Genomic DNA, 19,187 nt, shown 5'->3' with positions numbered 1-19,187 from the left:
AATGTCCTGTGCTGAGATATTCAATAGCTCCTCACCAGTGATCCAAGGCCTTGGCAGGAAAGCCCACATAATGACTTTAACTGTATGCTCTGCCAGTGTAGTTGTCACAGCGTTATGCTGAAGCAGCCACATTATAATAGATGCTACATCTTGTGTTCTCGTGTTGCCACGATGCGATGCTTGGCACGGGAGTATTTTGTTATATATGGGCTATATTTGGCAGACGTTGTCATCGTTAACACTCGCAGTGAAGAAAATCTTCGTCTGATCCTGTGTTCCCCCCCCACCCCACCCACGTTTTGCAGCTGTATTCGGGCTAATATCACCCAAATACATAAGATGGAGCGTATGGATAATGCTAAGTACATCCTGACAGTTTTCTGAAAAACCCATGTTTCTATATCAGTGGTTCTTAATATTTCATGTCAAGGACGTCCAAAATTATATGTATTTGGCCGCCGACCCCCATCTGAAATGTGTTGTTCCAGGGGAACGGTTCCCGTCCTGAATTGCAGTAACGTGTCATTAGCTAGTGTTTGTGGGTGTGTGTGATGATGATGATGAGGAGAAGGATGAGGAAGGCTCTCATAAAGGCCATATAAATAGCGTGTACCCATGTCTGCTTAATCCTGGATTAGAGGCTGTGGACATGGTGTCACCCAACGGTCAGGCTGGACTGTTAAGGTAGTGTAGGGCGGACTGACTGAGAATGAATAAGGTAGTATAGGGGGACTGACAGAATGAATAAGGTAGTATAGGGGGACTGACAGAATGAATAAGGTAGTATAGGGGGACTGACAGAATGAATAAGGTAGTATAGGGGGACTGACTGAGAATGAATAAGGCAGTATAGGGGGACTGACAGAATGAATAAGGTAGTATAGGGGGACTGACAGAATGAATAAGGTAGTATAGGGGGACTGACTGAGAATGAATAAGGCAGTATAGGGGGACTGACTGAGAATGAATAAGGCAGTATAGGGGGACTGACAGAATGAATAAGGTAGTATAGGGGGACTGACAGAATTAATAAGGTAGTATAGGGGGACTGACAGAATGAATAAGGTAGTATAGGGGGACTGACAGAATGAATAAGATAGTATAGGGGGACTGACAGAATGAATAAGGTAGTATAGGGGGACTGACAGAATTAATAAGGTAGTATAGGGGGACTGACAGAATGAATAAGGTAGTATAGGGGGACTGACAGAATGAATAAGATAGTATAGGGGGACTGACTGAGTGAATAAGGCAGTATAGGGGGGACTGACTGAGTGAATAAGGGAGAAGACAAAGTCAAATGAGAAAGAAGTAGGAATGCACGATTAATCGGTAGCATAATCGCAATGGGCCACATCGGCCATAAAAATGCCATATCGGTATCGGAACGGTCTCAAAATAATACAGATTATTTAATCTGTTTTCACCAGCAAAAAATATTTTAAATGAAAAATGTAAAAAAATCATCAATGAGTTCAATATACTGTAAATCAAAAGCGTCTAGTACCTCTAGTCTAGAACAAAAGCCACATTTTTCTACATTTTCTTAATTTGTGTACTCATCTCATTCAGTTGTGAAAACAGACACTTGGAAAAGAGTATAGGCTATTGATTGATTGAATACTTTTATTAACAGGCTTTGGGCCAAGCCCCTATACTAGGGCCTAGGCTTGTTTCCATTGTGGTCCTCTGTATAATATCGGAATCGGTATCGGCAGATATGACCCTGCAAATAATCGTAGATCGGATATCGGTCATAATTTCATAATCGTGCACCCCTAGAAAGAAGTCCTATAGCGTAATGGTTCTCTGGGCATTTCCATGCCAAATTGATATGATGCTAGGCCACAGACGGTTCATTTGAAAACATTTTGTGCCAGTGTCGGTGACCCCCCCCCCATAAGTACAGAATTGTACAACTGTCTATACTACTAGTCAGGGGATATTAATACAATCTGGGAATACATTTCTTACCAAGAATTTTCTTCACCAATGTGTTTGTAAACATACTAAAATATTCAACCATCTTAGGGGAATTTGACAGTTTTAGCTAAAACTAAAATACAATTTTGCTGCCAAAAACAAAAGTGTTGAGAACCACTGATGTAAGGTCAAAAGGTCAAAGGAGAATAGGAGAGACGGAAGCAGGGATTCTGCAGAAGTATAGAGGAAAGATGAGGAGGGGCAAAGACAAAACATGAATATTTAATAGGAGAGAAAGAAAGAGGAGAAAATGGAAGTAAATAGTTTGGAGGATGGAGCAGCGCAGAGTCTGTCTGTGTTGTGTGTTTATTTTTTGCGAACAGCTGCACTGCACTGTTGTGTGTCGACAAAGTATATACATCAGGCTTAAGAGGAAGGAATGGATTAGAAATCCGAATGAAAACAGTAGGTTATGTTATGAACACTGAAACAGAATTAAGAGGTCATTAAACGGTGGGCATTTGTTTTAATAGAGTGTGCATGCATTTTTTTCACCGACACAGTCATTCACACACCGAGTTAACTCTATCTCTACCGCTAACTGTTAGCATAAACCCCAGTTCCCAGTGCCAGCATACGTGTTCACTTGAAATAGTCGGAGTTTGTCTTCTAAATCCTGACGGTTTTCTGGAAACACAAGTCCAGAAAAGGGCAAACCTTATAGAAAATGAGAACGAGGATTTCCAGGAACAGGAACACCAAGAATGAGCACCGGACAATGAGTTTATGTACTAACAGTTTGTGTGTGCAATGAGTCCAGTATTTATCAAGGGGCCAGCTAGGCACTCCAATGTTGAAGCGCTGGGCCCTAGTGGTAGGAGGAAGGACTGCAGGCGGACCCATGGATTCATGACAAGGAAACCCCGTGCAACCGAGCACTCAATGTTAAAGCCCAGCTGCACTTCCGCATTTGGGCACCAAAATTTGGTGCCCAAATGCTGAATCAGCGGAAAAATGTGGAAAAGAGACGGTACTTCCGGCAGCCTTCCGGGTGCTTCAAAACGCCACTGAGCAACTTCCACTGACATGAATAGCGTGGGGTGGAGCCTCGCGCCAGTTTAGTCTCTATCCTTTTAATACTCTATGGTATTTATAGGCAGCAGGATAATGGCAAAGGGTTCACAGGTGTGTAATGGGAAGCACTGCAGGGCTGATGAGAGTTGGGGACAGGTGTGCAGTGTGAGGGAATGGAATGAGGGAGGAGAAATGGTCTGTGGAGTGACAGACCATAACAGGACCTACGGGAATGAACCTGAAATCTCCAACAAAGTGACACCCACCACAGACTTAACATAATGATCATACATGATGCGTTGTTGTTATGCAACTTAGTGGAGTTAGGCCTCAATTACACCTATACATCTAGCATACAACAATGTTGCATGGTAGATAAGCAAGTTGTAAGTGTAAATGCATTTACAATGGAAGTCACATGGTTTGATACAACATTTCTGTTTGATGCGGGGGAGAACACAGCCATCAAACAAAAATGCTGTATCAAACCATGTGACTTCCATTGGAAATGCATTGGGGTGGCCATGACACTTACATCTTGCTTACATCTTGCATGCAACATTGTTGTATAGGTGTAATTGAGGCCTTAGGCTTCACTCACACCTGCACAACAGATTGTTGTATAGCTGATGCATGAGACTTGTTGACTGATGCAAGCTCGCAATTCATTTCCAATGGGAGTCACTTGGTTTGACACAACATTTTTGTTGTATGAGGGGGAGGGGGGTAGTCGAAACACAGGCGAAAGCCGTACAACAAAAATGTTGTGTCAAACCATGTGACTTCCATTGGAAATGCATTGGGAGCTTGCATCAGTAAACAAGTCTCATACATCTAGCATGCATCAATGTTGTATGCTAGATCGAAAGGTGTGAGTCAGGCCTTAGAGTTAAATCATTCTATACAACAGAAAATGTGTATAGAAAAAAAGTGATTCTGTAATGCTGTGATCTGATGATAATGTCTGCATTGTCAATAAACAGATCTTTATAAAGTTGCTCCCCAGACAGTTTAATCTCTGCCATTTCCTATGATACTCTACCTCAGATGTCATTCTCACAGCTGTAAATTCTTACCTCAAATCCTCAGTGGTGCAATATTTTATTGTAGCACATAATATTGGATAGGATGGTAAAATACATAGAAGCTACACTTTGTCACTTGGACGGTTTGCCAACTTGGAGACCCGGGTGATCAGTGTTGATTTCGTCGACTAATACTGAGACGAAAGATGTTCGTCGACAACCTTTTTTTCACGGACGAAAACTACATAAAAACCAAATAAAAACTAAGCCATGATGACTAAAACTATGACTAAATCTACTTTGAATTTTGTCAACAAATATAAACTAGACTAAAATGTTAGGAAGGGACTAGTGGACAAGAGATCCAGTATAAGTAATTTTACACTTTGTGCATGCTGAAAATAGTCGATCTACAAGCTCACAACGTGTCACGCTGCGACAGCCGCGACAGCTATTTTCATCAATGCCCGCCAAAATACATTTTTGTTGACTAAATCAACTCTAGATTTAGTCGACTAAAATCTCTATTTAGTCGACTAAAACTAGACTAACACCAAAACATTCCAGGTGACTAAAATGTGACTAAATCTAAATGAAAACTATTCAAGAGACTATAATAAAAATGTGCTGCCAAAAACAACACTGTGGGTGACAGTTGTTTGTGACATCAGACAACAGCTGTCAACAAGCTTGAGGTACTGTAGTAGCATTTGAAAATCAAGTCGCTCTACTAATCGATTCATCTAATTAACGTCTAGCCAGACGATGGTCTGAGAGTGATCCTGATATAATAAATCCCTCTTTATCTGATGTAAATCCCTCCTTATCTTATCTCACTCTGAGCAGGTTGAAACAGATCACTCGAGGATTATTTACTCCTCTTGGCGGTTTATAACGTACTGATTTAATCAATATTACACGAGGGGGGGTGGTTTAACGTCATTAACTTCTGCGTTGCTTTCGGAGCTCGCCCTGCAGGCTCGTTCCTGCAGCATCACAGGCGTGCATTAATGCCGTTAAATCACCGCCTTGAGTGTAATATTGCAATTATACAACAAGAGAATCGCTGAAAAAACATTTCTTTTTAATGACAGATGTAATCACTACGACCACAAATGTCCCAAGAAACTAGCTAGCCTAGCCACCGAGTTTGCTGCGCTCTGGGAGAACAGAGCAGCTGAATTCTTGTTTTGATTAGGTGTGGAGTGGTGCTCATTTGAACACCGGCTAGAAGGCTGTTTCAACCAATCAGATTACTTCCTCGACACGCCCTGCTGTATAAATTATGTTAACCGCTGTTCTTTCCGTCCGTCTTCATCTCTCCGTACAACACAGTGACCCCGGCGGGCGTTCAGACGCGAGGCATCACCCTCTCCACTCCCGAGGGAGGCCCAGAGGGCACCACCCTGCACCACCACCGACACCACCACCACCACCACCAGGCCCCTGCACTGTTCCACCCCCACCACATCTCCACCTCCTCCTCCACCTGCCTCACCCCCGGCGACCAGAACAACTGCTGCCTGGAGGCCTCCTCCCCGCTCCACCAACACTCCCACCGAGGCGGCACGCAGCAGGAGCAGCAGCCCCCTAAACACAGCCTGCACCACGTCAACAAGATCCTCCGCGCCAAGAAGCTGCAAAGGCAGGCGCGGACGGGGAACAACGTGGTGAAGAAGAGGGGGCCGGGGCGCCCCAGGAAGCATCCCTTGCCCTCGCCGCCTCCCTCGCCGCCACCTCCTCCGCTCCCCGCCGTCGCTGCTGCTGAAGTGGCCCTGCAGGCCAGACACCGGGACAGAGGAGGAGGAGGGGGAGGAGGTGGAGGAGGAGGAGGTTTGGGCGGAGGCAGAGGGTGGGAGGGGGGGGACACGGTGACGGATGCCATCGAGTCTGTGGTGCAGGGCCAGCGCACCAACGTGCAGAAGAGGAAGCACTGGGAGGGAGACGAAGAGGAGGACGAGGAGGAGGACGAGGAGGATGACGGGGAGGCCGAGGAGACGGAGGAGCAGCTGGGAGGGAGAGAGGAGACCCCCCTGGGCGGTCTGGCTCCGGTGAGGTCCAGGGAGGAGACCCCCCTGGGCGGTCTGACGGCGCCGGTGAGGTCCAGGGAGGAGACCCCCCTGGGCGGTCTGACGGCGCCGGTGAGGTCCAGGGTGTCTGGGGGGCCAGGGAGAGTCTGGATCACGCCGGACGAGCTGCAACAGTTCAGAGGGTGAGTCTTAAAAACCCATTTATAGGCCTGACGTCGAAACTTCTAAAAAATAAATATCTTTTAAATCCTGACAGTTTTCTGAAATACCCTATGTTTCTGTATCAGTGGTGCTCATATATGTCAAGGACCCCAAAAATGATATGTAATTGGCCACTGACCCCCCCCATCTGAAAATATGTTGTACATAGATCTACAAGCTCATAGCGCGGCACTCTGTGCCGCGCTATTAGCTTGTAGATCTGCTGTAAAAAGTGTCAATAGCTCTCTTGAAATGGGTAATGTTCAAGCTACATACAGTACCATTAACCAAGCTAGCACGCCCACTTTGAATTGACCTATAGCTAACTAAGGCCCTCCCCAAACTGCTATGGTCCAATCACAGCTAAGCATAACATGGGTTAGACAAACCTCTCCAACAATAGTTTTCCTATATGATAAAACATTGTTTTAAAAAATAAATGTCACACACATATTTTTCCAGTGCGTACGGCAGGCCTTGTTGACGGATTTGGAAGAGATGTTGAAGGTCTGGTTCCAAAAATGAACCAGTATTTAATGTGTAAAATCCATGATATTTACATTGGAATGAATGAGCCCGGCTGGAAAGTGTCTAAGTGGTAGAGGGCGGGTCTTTGCTAAAGGTGAATTCACTGTTATGTGAGTCTCTCGACCTGTCAGTCTGCCTTGTTACCATAGCGTTGCTAAGGCGATTTCACACATCCAACCACAAACGTGTGTGTGGACTTTGCTGATAGAATAAGGGGGGAAGAACAGAGTGTAAAAATGAGCTGAAAGGGGGTTTTCAGTGTGACAGGTATAGTGACAGTGTCAGTGGGACTCTGTTTGAGCAAAAGCCGTCACAGCAAAGCGCTAATCTTAGAACTCAGTGTGATTGTATAAATAGGCAGTGGTGGAAAAAAGTACTCAATTGTTTTACTTAAGTAAAAGTACCAATACTGCAATTTAGAACTACTTCGTTACAAGTAAAAGTATGGAATTGAAAATGTACTTGAGTAAAAGTACAAAAGTATCGGCAACAAAATGTACTAAAAGTATTCATGCAGAATGTCCCATTTCACAAGTTCAAAATGTGTAGAAAATCTATTGAAAATAGCAGATCTACAAGCTCACAATGCGAAATGTATAAGGTTGAAGTGGTTAATGTATGTTTTCTAATCAAAATTTTAATCTCCAAAGTAACTAGTAACTAAAGTTTTCAAATAATTGCAGTGAAGTAAAAGTACAAATCTTGGCTCCGAGATGTAGTGGAGTAGAAGTAAAAGTACTAGAAATTGGAAATACTCAAGTAAAGTACAAATACCTCAAAATTGTACTTAAGTAAAAGTACTTAGTTACTTTCCACCACTGTAAATAGGTTCATTTATCAAAGCAGAAACCTAGTCAACGGTTCTAATTATAGCTCGCTGGAAGGCAAGCCAGACGGCCACTCCTCCTCTCCGGAACGCCCCCCAGGCGCCGTCTCCAGGGAACAAGCTCCGCCCCCCACGACCATAACCGGCCAACGGGAGAAGAGACCGGCCAGACCTCCAAAGAAGAAGTTCCAGAAGGCGGGGCTTTACTCTGACGTGTACAAGACTGAAGAGTGAGTTTATAAAATAAATAAAAATATCAAAAAAATTGTTTACAATTCTTTTTTTTTTTTTTTTTTTTTTTTTTTGTCGTCTTTACAAAAACAATTGGTACTATTTAACTACTCTTCGACTTTTGAGTCCTTATCCCACATTGGATACAATTATTGCATGATTGTATGTAATAGCAGATCTACAAGCTCACAACGCGTCGAAGTGCGACGCGTTGTGAGCTTGTAGATGACTACAATCTACAGTTGACTAAATCAACTGTAGATTTAGTCGACTAAAACTAGACTAACACTAAAAACATTCCAGGTGACTAAAATATGACTAAAACTAAATGAGGTTTCATTCCAAAGACTACGGTGTACATATGACTAAACTAAAATAGAAACTTGCTGCCAAAAACAACACGTGCTCTGTTTGTTTCTCGTCCTACATGGCTGCAGTCCCCGCAGTCAGCTGCTGCAGCTAAAGAAGGAGAAGCTGGAGTACATACCTGGAGAACACGATTACGGGCTCTTCCCTGCTCCCATCCATGTCGGTGAGTCTTCATTCATTCATTTATGTATTGTAGGTTTATATATATACCTGTAGAGTTTAGTTTTTAACCCATTTAGACCTGAGAACTGATTCTACAAATGTCTTCTATGTCAGTGGTTCTCTAACATTTTCATGTCAAAGGACCTCCAGAGATTATATGTAATTGGGCGCCGACCCCCATCTGAAAATATGTTGTTTCAGGGACCGCCCGCCCCCCAGAAGCAACGATTTGAGTTAAAAACGTTCACTGATTTGCGACACATTTTTGAGATTTTTCAAAAAATAGCAGACCTACAAGCTCGTAGCAGCACTCGCTATGAGCTTGTAGATCTGCTGTTTTTCAATAGCTAAAGGGGTTCCCGCCCAGAATGGGTTTTAACAGCAAGTGATCGGCCAACAATCGTATAATTGTAATTTTAAAAATTACAATTACAAAAATCTCCAAAGCCAATTTTATGCTAAATTGAAAAATAACTCATAGATGGAGAGTTTGTCTTGGCGATGGAGGAGGAAGAAAGCTCTGTTGTGTCCCCCAAGCATTCCTTTCTCACGCACCCCAATTATGTGGCATCCTGTCCCCCCCAACTCTGCTCTTTCCAGGGAAGTACCTGAGACAGAAGCGCATTGATTTCCAGTTGCCTTATGACATCCTGTGGCTGTGGAAACATGACCAGGTAGGTGATCAGTCTTCTTGTCCACTCCTTTTTTTTTATGTGTTATTACTGTTTTTTCCACTCACTTGTGTGTGGGGTAAAAAGGAGGGGTTGTGTGAGGGCTATACAGACTCTACATTTGTCTCTTTCTCTTAAACTGTTCTCTGTGCTGACCGCACTGTGTGTGTGTGTGTGTGTGTGTGTGTGTGTGTGTGTGTGTGTGTGTGTGTGTGTGTGTGTACACGCGTGCACGCACGTGTTTTCAGCTTTACAAGAGGCCTGATGTCCCCCTGTATAAAAAGATCCGATCAAGTGAGTAGCCAGTAGGGCATTAAGCAACTAGTCGACTAGTAAATCCACTAGTCGACCTTGTTGGTACTGTTGACTAGTTGAAGGGGGGGGGTCGGGGGTTCTTCTCGATTTTGTAGGCCTCAAGATCAGGTAGATTATAGTTATATTCAACAATGTACACAGTTTTTAAATGTACACATCTTTATCTAAAAAATATTTAATATTTAATAGTTAATCAACTAGTCGACTAGTAAACTAGGCAACTAGTCAACTAGTAAAAATGACTAGAAGTGAATGCCCTAGTAGCCAGTATTGCTCTCGTGTGTTCCACTCAGGGGCCATTAGCATTAGTTTTCAAAACTCTCCAGTTACGTTTGGCTCATCAATCAAATATGATTTGTGGGATGGAGAAATATTAGGGACATTGTAATCTCAGTGCCCTTGAGCAAGTACAGTAACCTTAGAGCTGGAGCTGATCCTTGGGCACTGTCCATTGGCTGCAAATAGTTATAGGATGGGTTAACCACTTAAGCCAGGGATGGGCAACTTTGACAATGGAGAGGGCCACTATATTTACCACACTCACTCCCATTGCATATTACTGCAAGCTCAAAACCTGTCGCAGTGTGACGCGTTTGAGCTTGTAGATCAGCTATATTTGCTATACTTGAATTGAAATCCTGAATAATCTTTTGCTATTTTTAATTGGAATCCTGAAAGTATATATATATTTTTTTCAAATGCATTTATTTACAGTTATGTTAACTTTATGAAATAAATACAAATTGGACATAAAATATTTATTTGCCCACACTAGATCCAGTTAGTAGACAAGAATTGACTTAACAAGAATGCTTTTATTGTTGAGGTGGTTGTAATTTTCTGTTAAACCCTATGGGACACTGGAATGTCTCTCACACCTGTTTTAATGGCTATTTAATGGCTTAAAGGAGCATTCAGTGATTTGGGTGATTTGGAAAACCACCCGGTGCTTCACGTAAAAATACATCACAATGGTGCATTAAAACTAACTGTTCATTTTGAAGTCCCATTGGATGAGAGAATCAGTTGAATGCCTTAACAGTAAATGTTTTCTAAAAGCACGTTGTCCACCTCTCTCTCTCTCTGTCTCTCTCTGTCTCTCTCTCTCTCTCTCTCTATCTCTCTCTCTCTCTCTCTCTCTCGCAGATGTGTATGTGGACGTGAAACCTCTTTCTGGTTATGAAACCACTACGTGTAACTGCAGACTTACTGAAGAACAGACTGACAAAGGCTGCCTCGATGACTGCCTTAACAGGTACATGCATGCACACACACTAACACTAACACACACATGCACACGTGCACACACACTAACACAATAACGCACACATGCACACACACAAATGCACACTCACATTCACCTGCACATGCACACCCACAAACACTCACGCACACACAAACGCGTAACAAATTGAGTTGCTTTCCCCATGAGTGCTGGAAAATTAAGCAGCACTCTGGGGAACTGTCTTAACTTTATCATTATTCCTATGTTTTTGTGTGTGTGTGTGCACGTGCGTGTGCGGGCATGCTTCCTTTTGTTAAAGGCGAATGTGAATGATGGCAGAACAGAGCAGATCATTCTTCAGAGCGGCCTCGCATTGCACTTCGACACTTTAACGTCATCCTGTCTTCATTCCGTGGTCCCCCAGGATGAGCTTCGCAGAGTGCTCTCCCAGCACCTGCCCCTGCAGGGAGCAGTGTGACAACCAGCACATCCAGAGACACGACTGGGTCCAGTGTCTGGAGCGCTTCCGCGCCGAGGGGAAGGGATGGGGCATCCGCACCAAGGAGTCGCTCCGCTCGGGGCAGTTCATCATAGAGTACCTGGGAGAGGTGGTCAGCGAGCACGAGTTCAGGTGAGACCACCCGCACGGTGACGGTTTTGAATGTTTAAATCCTATATATTTCATTAACTGGTCCATACTTAGGCATTACACGAGTGGGGGTCGTTTAACGTCATTAATGCACGCCTGCGATGCTCCAGGAACGAGCCTGCAGGGCGAGTTCCGAAAGCAACGCAGAAGTGCATTAATGACGTTAAACCACCCCCTTCTTAAAACTACGAAAATCTCTTAAAAAACATATTTTTTTAATGACAGATGTAGTCACTAGGACCACAAATGTCGCAAGAAACTAGCTAGCCTAGCCACCGAGTTTGCTGCGCTCTGGGAGAACAGAGCAGCTGAATTCTTTGTTTTGATTCGGTGTGGAGTGGTGCTCGTTTGAACCACGGCTAGAAGGCTGTTTCAACCAATCAGATTGCTTCCTCGAAAAGACCTGTTGTATAATTGGTGTTCTCGCTGAATGTTTGCCTGTTTTTGGGGAATGATCGCCTATTATGACATGTCAGAATAAGGGCTCATGTGTTCAAGGTGAATATATTGGGCATTAGTCATGTGGGTTGTGTATGAATGACATTACAGTCTCCAAGTATGATAGATACTGATTGTTTTAATAAGCAACATAGATAATTCAGTCTATTCTATTTTTCAATGTAGTAACGGGAAACTAATTGACTAATTCATCTTTGTCTATTGTTTTTCCTGAGTGCATAAATCTGATTTAATGACATAAAACGTTGAGAGACATTGTTCAAGGAAATGTAGAGAGGAAATGGCAGTCAACTGAGCACACAGGACGGAGTTCTCCGCCCTATCAATTAGTAACGCCCAGCGCTCAAGATGGAGATTGATCAAAAAGAAAAACAGAGATTATTGATATCAAAACCGATCGCATCACTCCACAGACGGTTGCACAACACTCATACCTCCCGTTGTTGCCGATCACTGATCTGTCCTAGTCCTGAACGTAAAGATCATCCCCATATGGGCTGTGATCTGGCCTAGTCCTGAACGTAAAGATCATCCCCGTATGGGCTGTGATCTGGCCTAGTCCTGAACGTAAAGATCATCCCCGTATGGGCTGTGATCTGGCCTAGTCCTGAACGTAAAGATCATCCCCATATGGGCTGTGATCTGGCCTAGTCCTGAACGTAAAGATCATCCCCATATGGGCTGTGATCTGGCCTAGTCCTGAACGTCCTCAATGTCACACGATGACGTCATCATGACGTCATCATGACGTCATTTGGCTTGCTGGGAAAGGTCTTTCTATCTTGCTCTCTTTCTCAATGTGTTTTCCTTCCCTTACATGATCTCTCTCTCTCTCTCTCTCTCTCTGTATGTCTCCCTGTTCTCCCCCCACCAGGAGCCGTATGATGGAGCAGTACTTTGCCCATAGTGGTCAGTACTGTCTGAATCTGGACAGTGGCATGGTCATCGACAGCTACCGCATGGGCAACGAGGCGCGCTTCATCAACCACAGCTGTGAGCCCAACTGTGAAATGCAAAAGTGGTGGGTGTTACTCTTTGTTCTGCTTCCTCTACTACAGCCTCCTTTTTTCCCCTTTTTTTCCAGGCCTGAGAGCTTCACGCCATATGTTGTTTTGGACAGATAAACACAATGTTGAGTCCCCTCATTAAACCCCAATTGAGTAGAATTTGTGTGTGGCGTTTGTTTGCGATGCGAGGTGCGCGATGCGAGGTGCGCGATGCGAGGTGCGCGATGCGAGGTGCGCGATGAGAGAAAGGCATGCTTGGATTGGTCTCATTTATTTAAATCGATAAGCATTGAAGCAACAACTGTTGCAGCCTTCATGAAAGCAGTTACGCACAAATAATTAGGCTTAATAAAACATCCGACCGTAACAAGTCAACTGCCTGACACAGGCATTACCTCTCAAAAAAAAAAAATATAGCCTATAATCCAGAAAATGTAGGCATTTAGCTTCTCTTCCGATTGAAACTCAGATGTGAAAACACCAAAAAAAGCACCAGTCCTGGAGCTCCAGGCGCGCAAATTTGCGCCGCAGTCTATGCCGCTCTCAGTACCTTCCGACGAGGCTCTTTCTTGGGGTAGAAAAGTGTGGATGACCGCGGCTCAAATTAGCGCGCCTGGAAGTCCCTCGGAGCCTAGGAGGTCAGGGGCTTTTTCCCCAGTCCCATGCGTGAAATTTCGCCGCAGATTTTTCGCCCCACTTGGGCCATCCCGTATGTGATACGCCAATTTCTTGTCACATAGTTGACAACTTGACACTGTACACCACTTGTTCTTTGTTCTCCTTGCATATTCTAAAATGCAACCACACTTTAGATTTATTTTGTGGCGGCATGACTGCAGGCTGTAGCTGGTCTGTGTTGACTTCCTTGTTGTTACCACGAGTGAGGGGGAGAGGGGAGGAGGCGTTGCGGTGCTGCGAGGCGCGAGCATGGCTCGCAGACCAAATGGGGCCGTCTCGCGGACCAAAAGCGGCCGCTTTTTTTTTAATGACTATTCGATTCAAAATTTAAAAATCGATTCCCGTGCGTATCGATTGAACATCGATTAATCGATTTTTTTGGGTCAGCCCTAGTTGCTTAATGCCCTAATGGATCTAAAAACACATATTACCCACATACAAAACCCCAGGAAAGTGTTTCTTGTCTCTCAAACATCATTAAAATAAGATCTGGTTGCAAAAGGGGTGAAGTGGCCCGTTAACGCTGCAGGTGCGACAAATGATCATAAATGAGCGCATTAACCTCCTCTCGTCAGGTTTGCGGTCGCAATGTGATCCAATCACCTTGGCTCCTTTCAGCCAGCGGACAAAGGTTTTAACGTCCACACAGTACAGGATAAACCAATTGACTGGTTTCTGGGCAGGGTCAGGATTCTAGCCACTGGCCAGGTTAAAAATACTTCTTCAACAGAGACCCAGTTAAGTAGGCGTCTCCACTGCCATGCAACAACAACAACAGCATCAACAACAAGACCTGCTTTGCTATTGTTTAGCCTTTGTGTAGGTGGACGGTTTGTCCGTTGTAGCTAGCGCTGATGTTGCTAGCGTTTAACCCCCGAGGGGCTGAACACAGACAGCTAACGACCACAGAGACCTGTATACTCTGCCCTGCAGCATGTGCCAGCCTGCAATGTAGGACACACGTGTGTGTGTGTGTGTGTGTGTGTGTGTGTGTGTGTGTGTGTGTATGTGTGTGTGTGTGTGTGTGTGTGTGTGTGTGTGTGTGTGTGTGTGTGTGTGTGTCTCCACGCACCAAGTGGATGTAAGTGTGTGTTAAGTCTGTGTGTGCGCGAATGTTTTGTTTGTGTGTGTGTGTACATGTGTGTGGGTGTGGGACAGATTGTGTGTAACACACGTGTCAGACAACAGCCTGCTTTTCTGTTTACGATGATTGCCTGTGTGTGTGTGTGTGTGCGTGGCATGCATGTGCCGGTGTGTGTGTGTGTGCGTGCGTGCGCGTGCGTGCGTACACCAGAATGTGTTGCCCGAAATAAAATCCTGTACAAAGATGGAGGATTTTTGGGGCACAAAGCATGGCGAGTCATTCATCTTTGTCATAGAAGAGCGATTACATGAAGCAAGGCCTCAGATACAGCTGTAGAGCGCTAGATGAGGTGCTGAAGCAGCACTTTGCACCTATAGAAGGAAATAAATTATATAAAAGACACCCGGGCAAATAGAATAATGTTCTTCTCTTCTGGGCAGAGAGGGAGTTGCTGCTTAAGTCTAACGGGAGGAGCAATGTGGTGACAGACTGACTGATGAAATCCTGTTGAACAAACGCCAAGAAAAACATGCAGCCCGGCCTCTTTATCCAAAATGTTAAATCATGGCTGATATAAAGTATATAACATAATGCTTTAAAAATCCAAAAGGGGTTCCCGCCCAGAATGGGTTAAGCCCTATCATGGATGGATGGTTGGATGGATGGATGATTTATTTTGACATTGAACACAATTATGTACAACGAAATTATCTTGATAGCATCGATCCAAAAAGAGCCATAGAATGCAATGCATGTATAGCAGCATGGGTACCAATAAATAAATAAAGGATAAAAAGTCAGGTCTAGGTAGGTGGGGTGTACTTACTTTACTATCACTTGGATTTACAGTTCAACAAAATAATAACTGAGGGGTGAAGAAGTTGTTCATTTTCGCACAAATTTGGCCCAGACCGACCCACCACAACCAGCACGCAGATAGCAGAAACTCTACCGCCCGCTCCGGCGAGGCACACACAACAAACAAGCCCTAATACCACCACTTTTACATTACTTTTACAGCATAAATGATACAAATCAACATACAAGTTTACAACTACACAACTCTTTCCTCTCACAAGAATGATGCTGGCAAAAGGATTCAAGATAGAAGAGGCCTTATTTGTCACTCACTTTGCCTGCCTGTCTATTCCTTTATGTTTTCTGTTCTTGTTAATGGTTTCTCCCTCTCTATCTCATCTCTACAGTATCTCTCTTATCTTGTCTCTTTCCTTCTCTCTATCTCCGTCTCGCTCTCTGCATCTTTCTGTGGCTCGGGCTCGCTGTTGTTTTTGGCAGCAAATTTCTACTTTAGTTTTAGTCATAGTCTTTGGAGTTAAACCTTTAGTCACATTTTAGTCATCCAGAATGTTTTAGTGTTAGTCTAGTTTTAGACTAAATCTGCAGTTGATTTGGTCGAACAAAATGTGTTTTGGCGGGCCTTGATGCCGTCGTAATGACATTTCTTTGTCTGTGTGTCTGTCTGTCTCCAGGTCCGTGAACGGTGTGTATAGAATCGGTCTGTTTGCCCTGAAGGACATGAACAGCAGCACTGAGCTCACCTACGACTACAACTTCCATTCCTTCAACACAGAGGAACAGGTGAGGCTGTGCTCTCAGATAAAACACACACACACACACACACACACACACACACACACACACACACACACACACACACACACACACACACACACACACTGTGGGCCAGTAACCAGGATCCTCAGATTGCTCTAATAACACACACACTGTGGGCCAATAACCAGGATTCTCAGATTACTCTAATCTGATTTTTTTTTCAAACAATCCTGGTTAACTTCAAGCTTGCCAGTTTTTTTTACCTGAATAAAAAAGTGACGTAACTGTTGAATTCCTGTATGAAACTGTATGAATTCCTGTTCTGTTCTTTGACTATATAGAAGAAGAACAAGGTGGACCCTCTTGTAAACAAGTGTAATGCTTAATTGGGTCGTCCACTCACAGTTAACAGTCTTTGTATTGAGTTTGTGCTTGAAATGTACTGTAATTCTGCAAACTGTTAAAGGAGCTAAAAAGAATCCCTTAAAAGGACACATTTTACATAGAATTGGATACATGGATTGGATGCTCCAGACTTCCAATTCATGAGTTACCCTAACTTGTTCTCTCTGGGTTTTTTTCCCGACCCTCCGTTTCTACTTTACAGCAAGTGTGTCAGTGCGGCTCAGAAGGCTGTCGAGGGATCATTGGCGGGAAGAGCCAGCGAATCAACGGCCTGCCGGGCAAACCGGGCGGGACTCGGCGACTCGGCCGTCTGAAGGAGAAGCGCAAGTCCAAACACCAGCTCAAAAAACGAGTGAGTGTGTTGTTTTAGTCTATTTTAGTTTATGGCGGTAGTCTTTGGAATGAAACTTCATTTAGTTTTAGTCACATTTTAGTCACCCGGAATGTTTTAGTGTTAGTCGACTAAATATCTTGAGATCTTAGTCGACTAAAATGTATTTTGTCGGGCCTTGATGCCGTCGTAATGGCTGATTTTACACATTTTACATTCTACAAGCTCACAACTCGCTGCGACGCATTGTGAGCTTGTAGATCAGTTATTTTCAGCATGCAACCAAGTGTAAAATGACTTATGGATCTCTTGTCCACTAGTCCCTTCCTAACATTTTAGTGTAGTTTTTATTTATTGACGAAATTGTCAATATATTTAGTTTTAGTCATTGTAGCTTAGTTTTCATTTAGTTTCCATTTAGTTTTTGTCAGTGAAAAAGTAGACAAACATTTTTCGTCTTAGTTTTAGTCGACGAAAACAACACTGTGAGTGACACAGAACCACTGCCAGAGTAAGATAGTGTTGGAAACTTGGAAAGGAGCCAGCTTAGGTGGTTCGGGGCATCTGGTTAGGATGCCTCTCTGGCGTCTCCCTAGGGAGGTCCTCGAGGCACGTCCCACTGGGAGGAGACACCCGGGGCAGACCAATTAAGGCGCAGTTGGAGGAAACACATCGACTCACTGGCCTTGGAACACCTCGGGATCCCCCCAGGAGGAAGTCACTAATGTTGCTCTGGAAAAGAGTTGTCTGGAACTGTTGCCCCCGCGACCCGACTAGGGATAAGCGGCTGAAGATGGAAGGATGGATGGATGGAATTACTGGTCAGAAAATAGCTTTAACAGTTTGAAGGGAAAAAACACTCGCAGATTGAACAGAGAGAAAACTGAAACCATGATATTTTGTTGAAGTTAACACATGGAAAACCACTTGTAAGTTGTTAGTCATCCTTGTCCGCTTGAAAAATAAATCAGTTGCTCTATTCCAAAATAGCGACCAATCAGTCACTAATGACCCTCATTTGTTGAAAGGCAGACTGTGGTTTTTGTCAGTGACCGACTGGTTTAGAAAAATGAGCCAAGTCCTTTTTTGGCTTTGTTGAAACTCAGGTGCATTGTGTAAGTAGGCCATCCGTGTTCCTTTGTCTCGGAGGAACTCTTATTGGGGCACAAGGGTTTCTAAAAATGTGACACGAAGAACTTAAAGGGCCATACTGCTTAATTTTAGCTTTGAAATATGATATTGTAGTTACGGACGGAGGACATCAGCGTGTACAGCCACCAGTCTGTGATGTTATACTGTATGTGCGTGTGCACGTGTGTGTGTGCGTGCGTGCGCGCGAGCGTGCGTGTAGGCCTATATATAACCAGTAAGCTGAGATCATTCTAAACATTACTGTGGAACCTTTGGTATTGTCTTGAGAGAAAAAAATCAGACCCGTCTGAAGTGAGTGGTACTGTACTGTACTGTACTGTACTGTACTGTACTGTACTGTACTGTACTGTACTGTACTGTACTGTACTGTACTGTACTGTACTGTACTGTACTGTACTGTACAAGCCCTCCCCCCTGGCCTGTGTGTGTCTGTGTGTTAGGCTGTGCAACAGTGACACTTGGTGGTGAACAAACGCTATTTTCATGCTCGGACACAGCCAGGGACAGGGACAGACCCAGGGACACAGGGACAGACCCAGGGACACAGCCAGGGACACAGGGATAGACCCAGGGACAGACCCGGACACAGGGACAGACCCAGGGACACAGGGATAGACCCAGGGACACAGCCAGGGACACAGGGACAGACCCAGGGACACAGGGACAGACACAGCTCGTAGCTAGAAGGCATTTGTAGAATCGTCTTCAGGTCTAAATGGCTTAATGTTACTTTTTTTTTTTTTTTTTTTTCACACCAGATGAATACAATAGAGATGAGCTGTGCGAGGAACACAGTCTGGCATCAGTGTTTACTTACTTAGTTCTGACAGAGAATATAAAACAAAAGGCAAACAGTGTACTACAATTCCTCAAAGTTAATGAAGCAGCTCTGGGCTCTATTTTATTTTATTTTATTGTAGTTCCCAACTGTTTTCTGTTGGTGCTGCCTGTGATGGAAAGAACTGATCTTCAAGCGAGTCTTGTTTTTGGCAGCAAATTTAGATTTTAGTTTTAATCATTAGTCTCTTGAATAGTTTTCATTTAGTTTTAGTCTCATTTTAGTCACCTGGAATGTCTTAGTGTTAGTCTAGTTTTAGTCGACTAAATGTCATAAAATTTTAGTCGACTAAATCTACAGTTGATTTAGTCGAACAAAATGTATTTTGGCGGTGCCTTGATGCCGTCGTAATGACTGTTTTTTTTTTCATGCTGCGACGCGTTGTGAGCTTGTAGATCGTCTATTTTCAGCATGCAACCAATTGTAAAA

General features: G+C 44.0%; 1 protein-coding gene across 1 annotated transcript in view; it reads left to right on the top strand.

Moving 5' to 3' along the window:
* Nucleotides 1-19,187, top strand: part of ash1l (ash1 (absent, small, or homeotic)-like) — a 63,178-nt gene that overhangs the window by 20,676 nt on the left and 23,315 nt on the right. Inside the window, exons 5-14 of the mRNA XM_083779804.1 lie at nucleotides 5,358-6,234; nucleotides 7,655-7,837; nucleotides 8,276-8,370; nucleotides 8,970-9,043; nucleotides 9,289-9,334; nucleotides 10,502-10,610; nucleotides 11,005-11,211; nucleotides 12,563-12,709; nucleotides 15,948-16,056; nucleotides 16,640-16,789. Coding sequence (XP_083635930.1) covers nucleotides 5,358-6,234; nucleotides 7,655-7,837; nucleotides 8,276-8,370; nucleotides 8,970-9,043; nucleotides 9,289-9,334; nucleotides 10,502-10,610; nucleotides 11,005-11,211; nucleotides 12,563-12,709; nucleotides 15,948-16,056; nucleotides 16,640-16,789 — 1,997 coding nt within the window. The remainder of the gene's footprint in view (nucleotides 1-5,357; nucleotides 6,235-7,654; nucleotides 7,838-8,275; nucleotides 8,371-8,969; nucleotides 9,044-9,288; nucleotides 9,335-10,501; nucleotides 10,611-11,004; nucleotides 11,212-12,562; nucleotides 12,710-15,947; nucleotides 16,057-16,639; nucleotides 16,790-19,187) is intronic.

The sequence above is a fragment of the Protomyctophum parallelum genome, assembly GCF_964188405.1.
Source record: "Protomyctophum parallelum genome assembly, chromosome: 1".
Classification (NCBI taxonomy): Eukaryota; Metazoa; Chordata; class Actinopteri; order Myctophiformes; family Myctophidae; genus Protomyctophum; species Protomyctophum parallelum.
The sequence above is the reverse complement of the archived record's forward strand: the minus strand, read 5'-3'. Positions and strand labels throughout refer to the sequence as shown.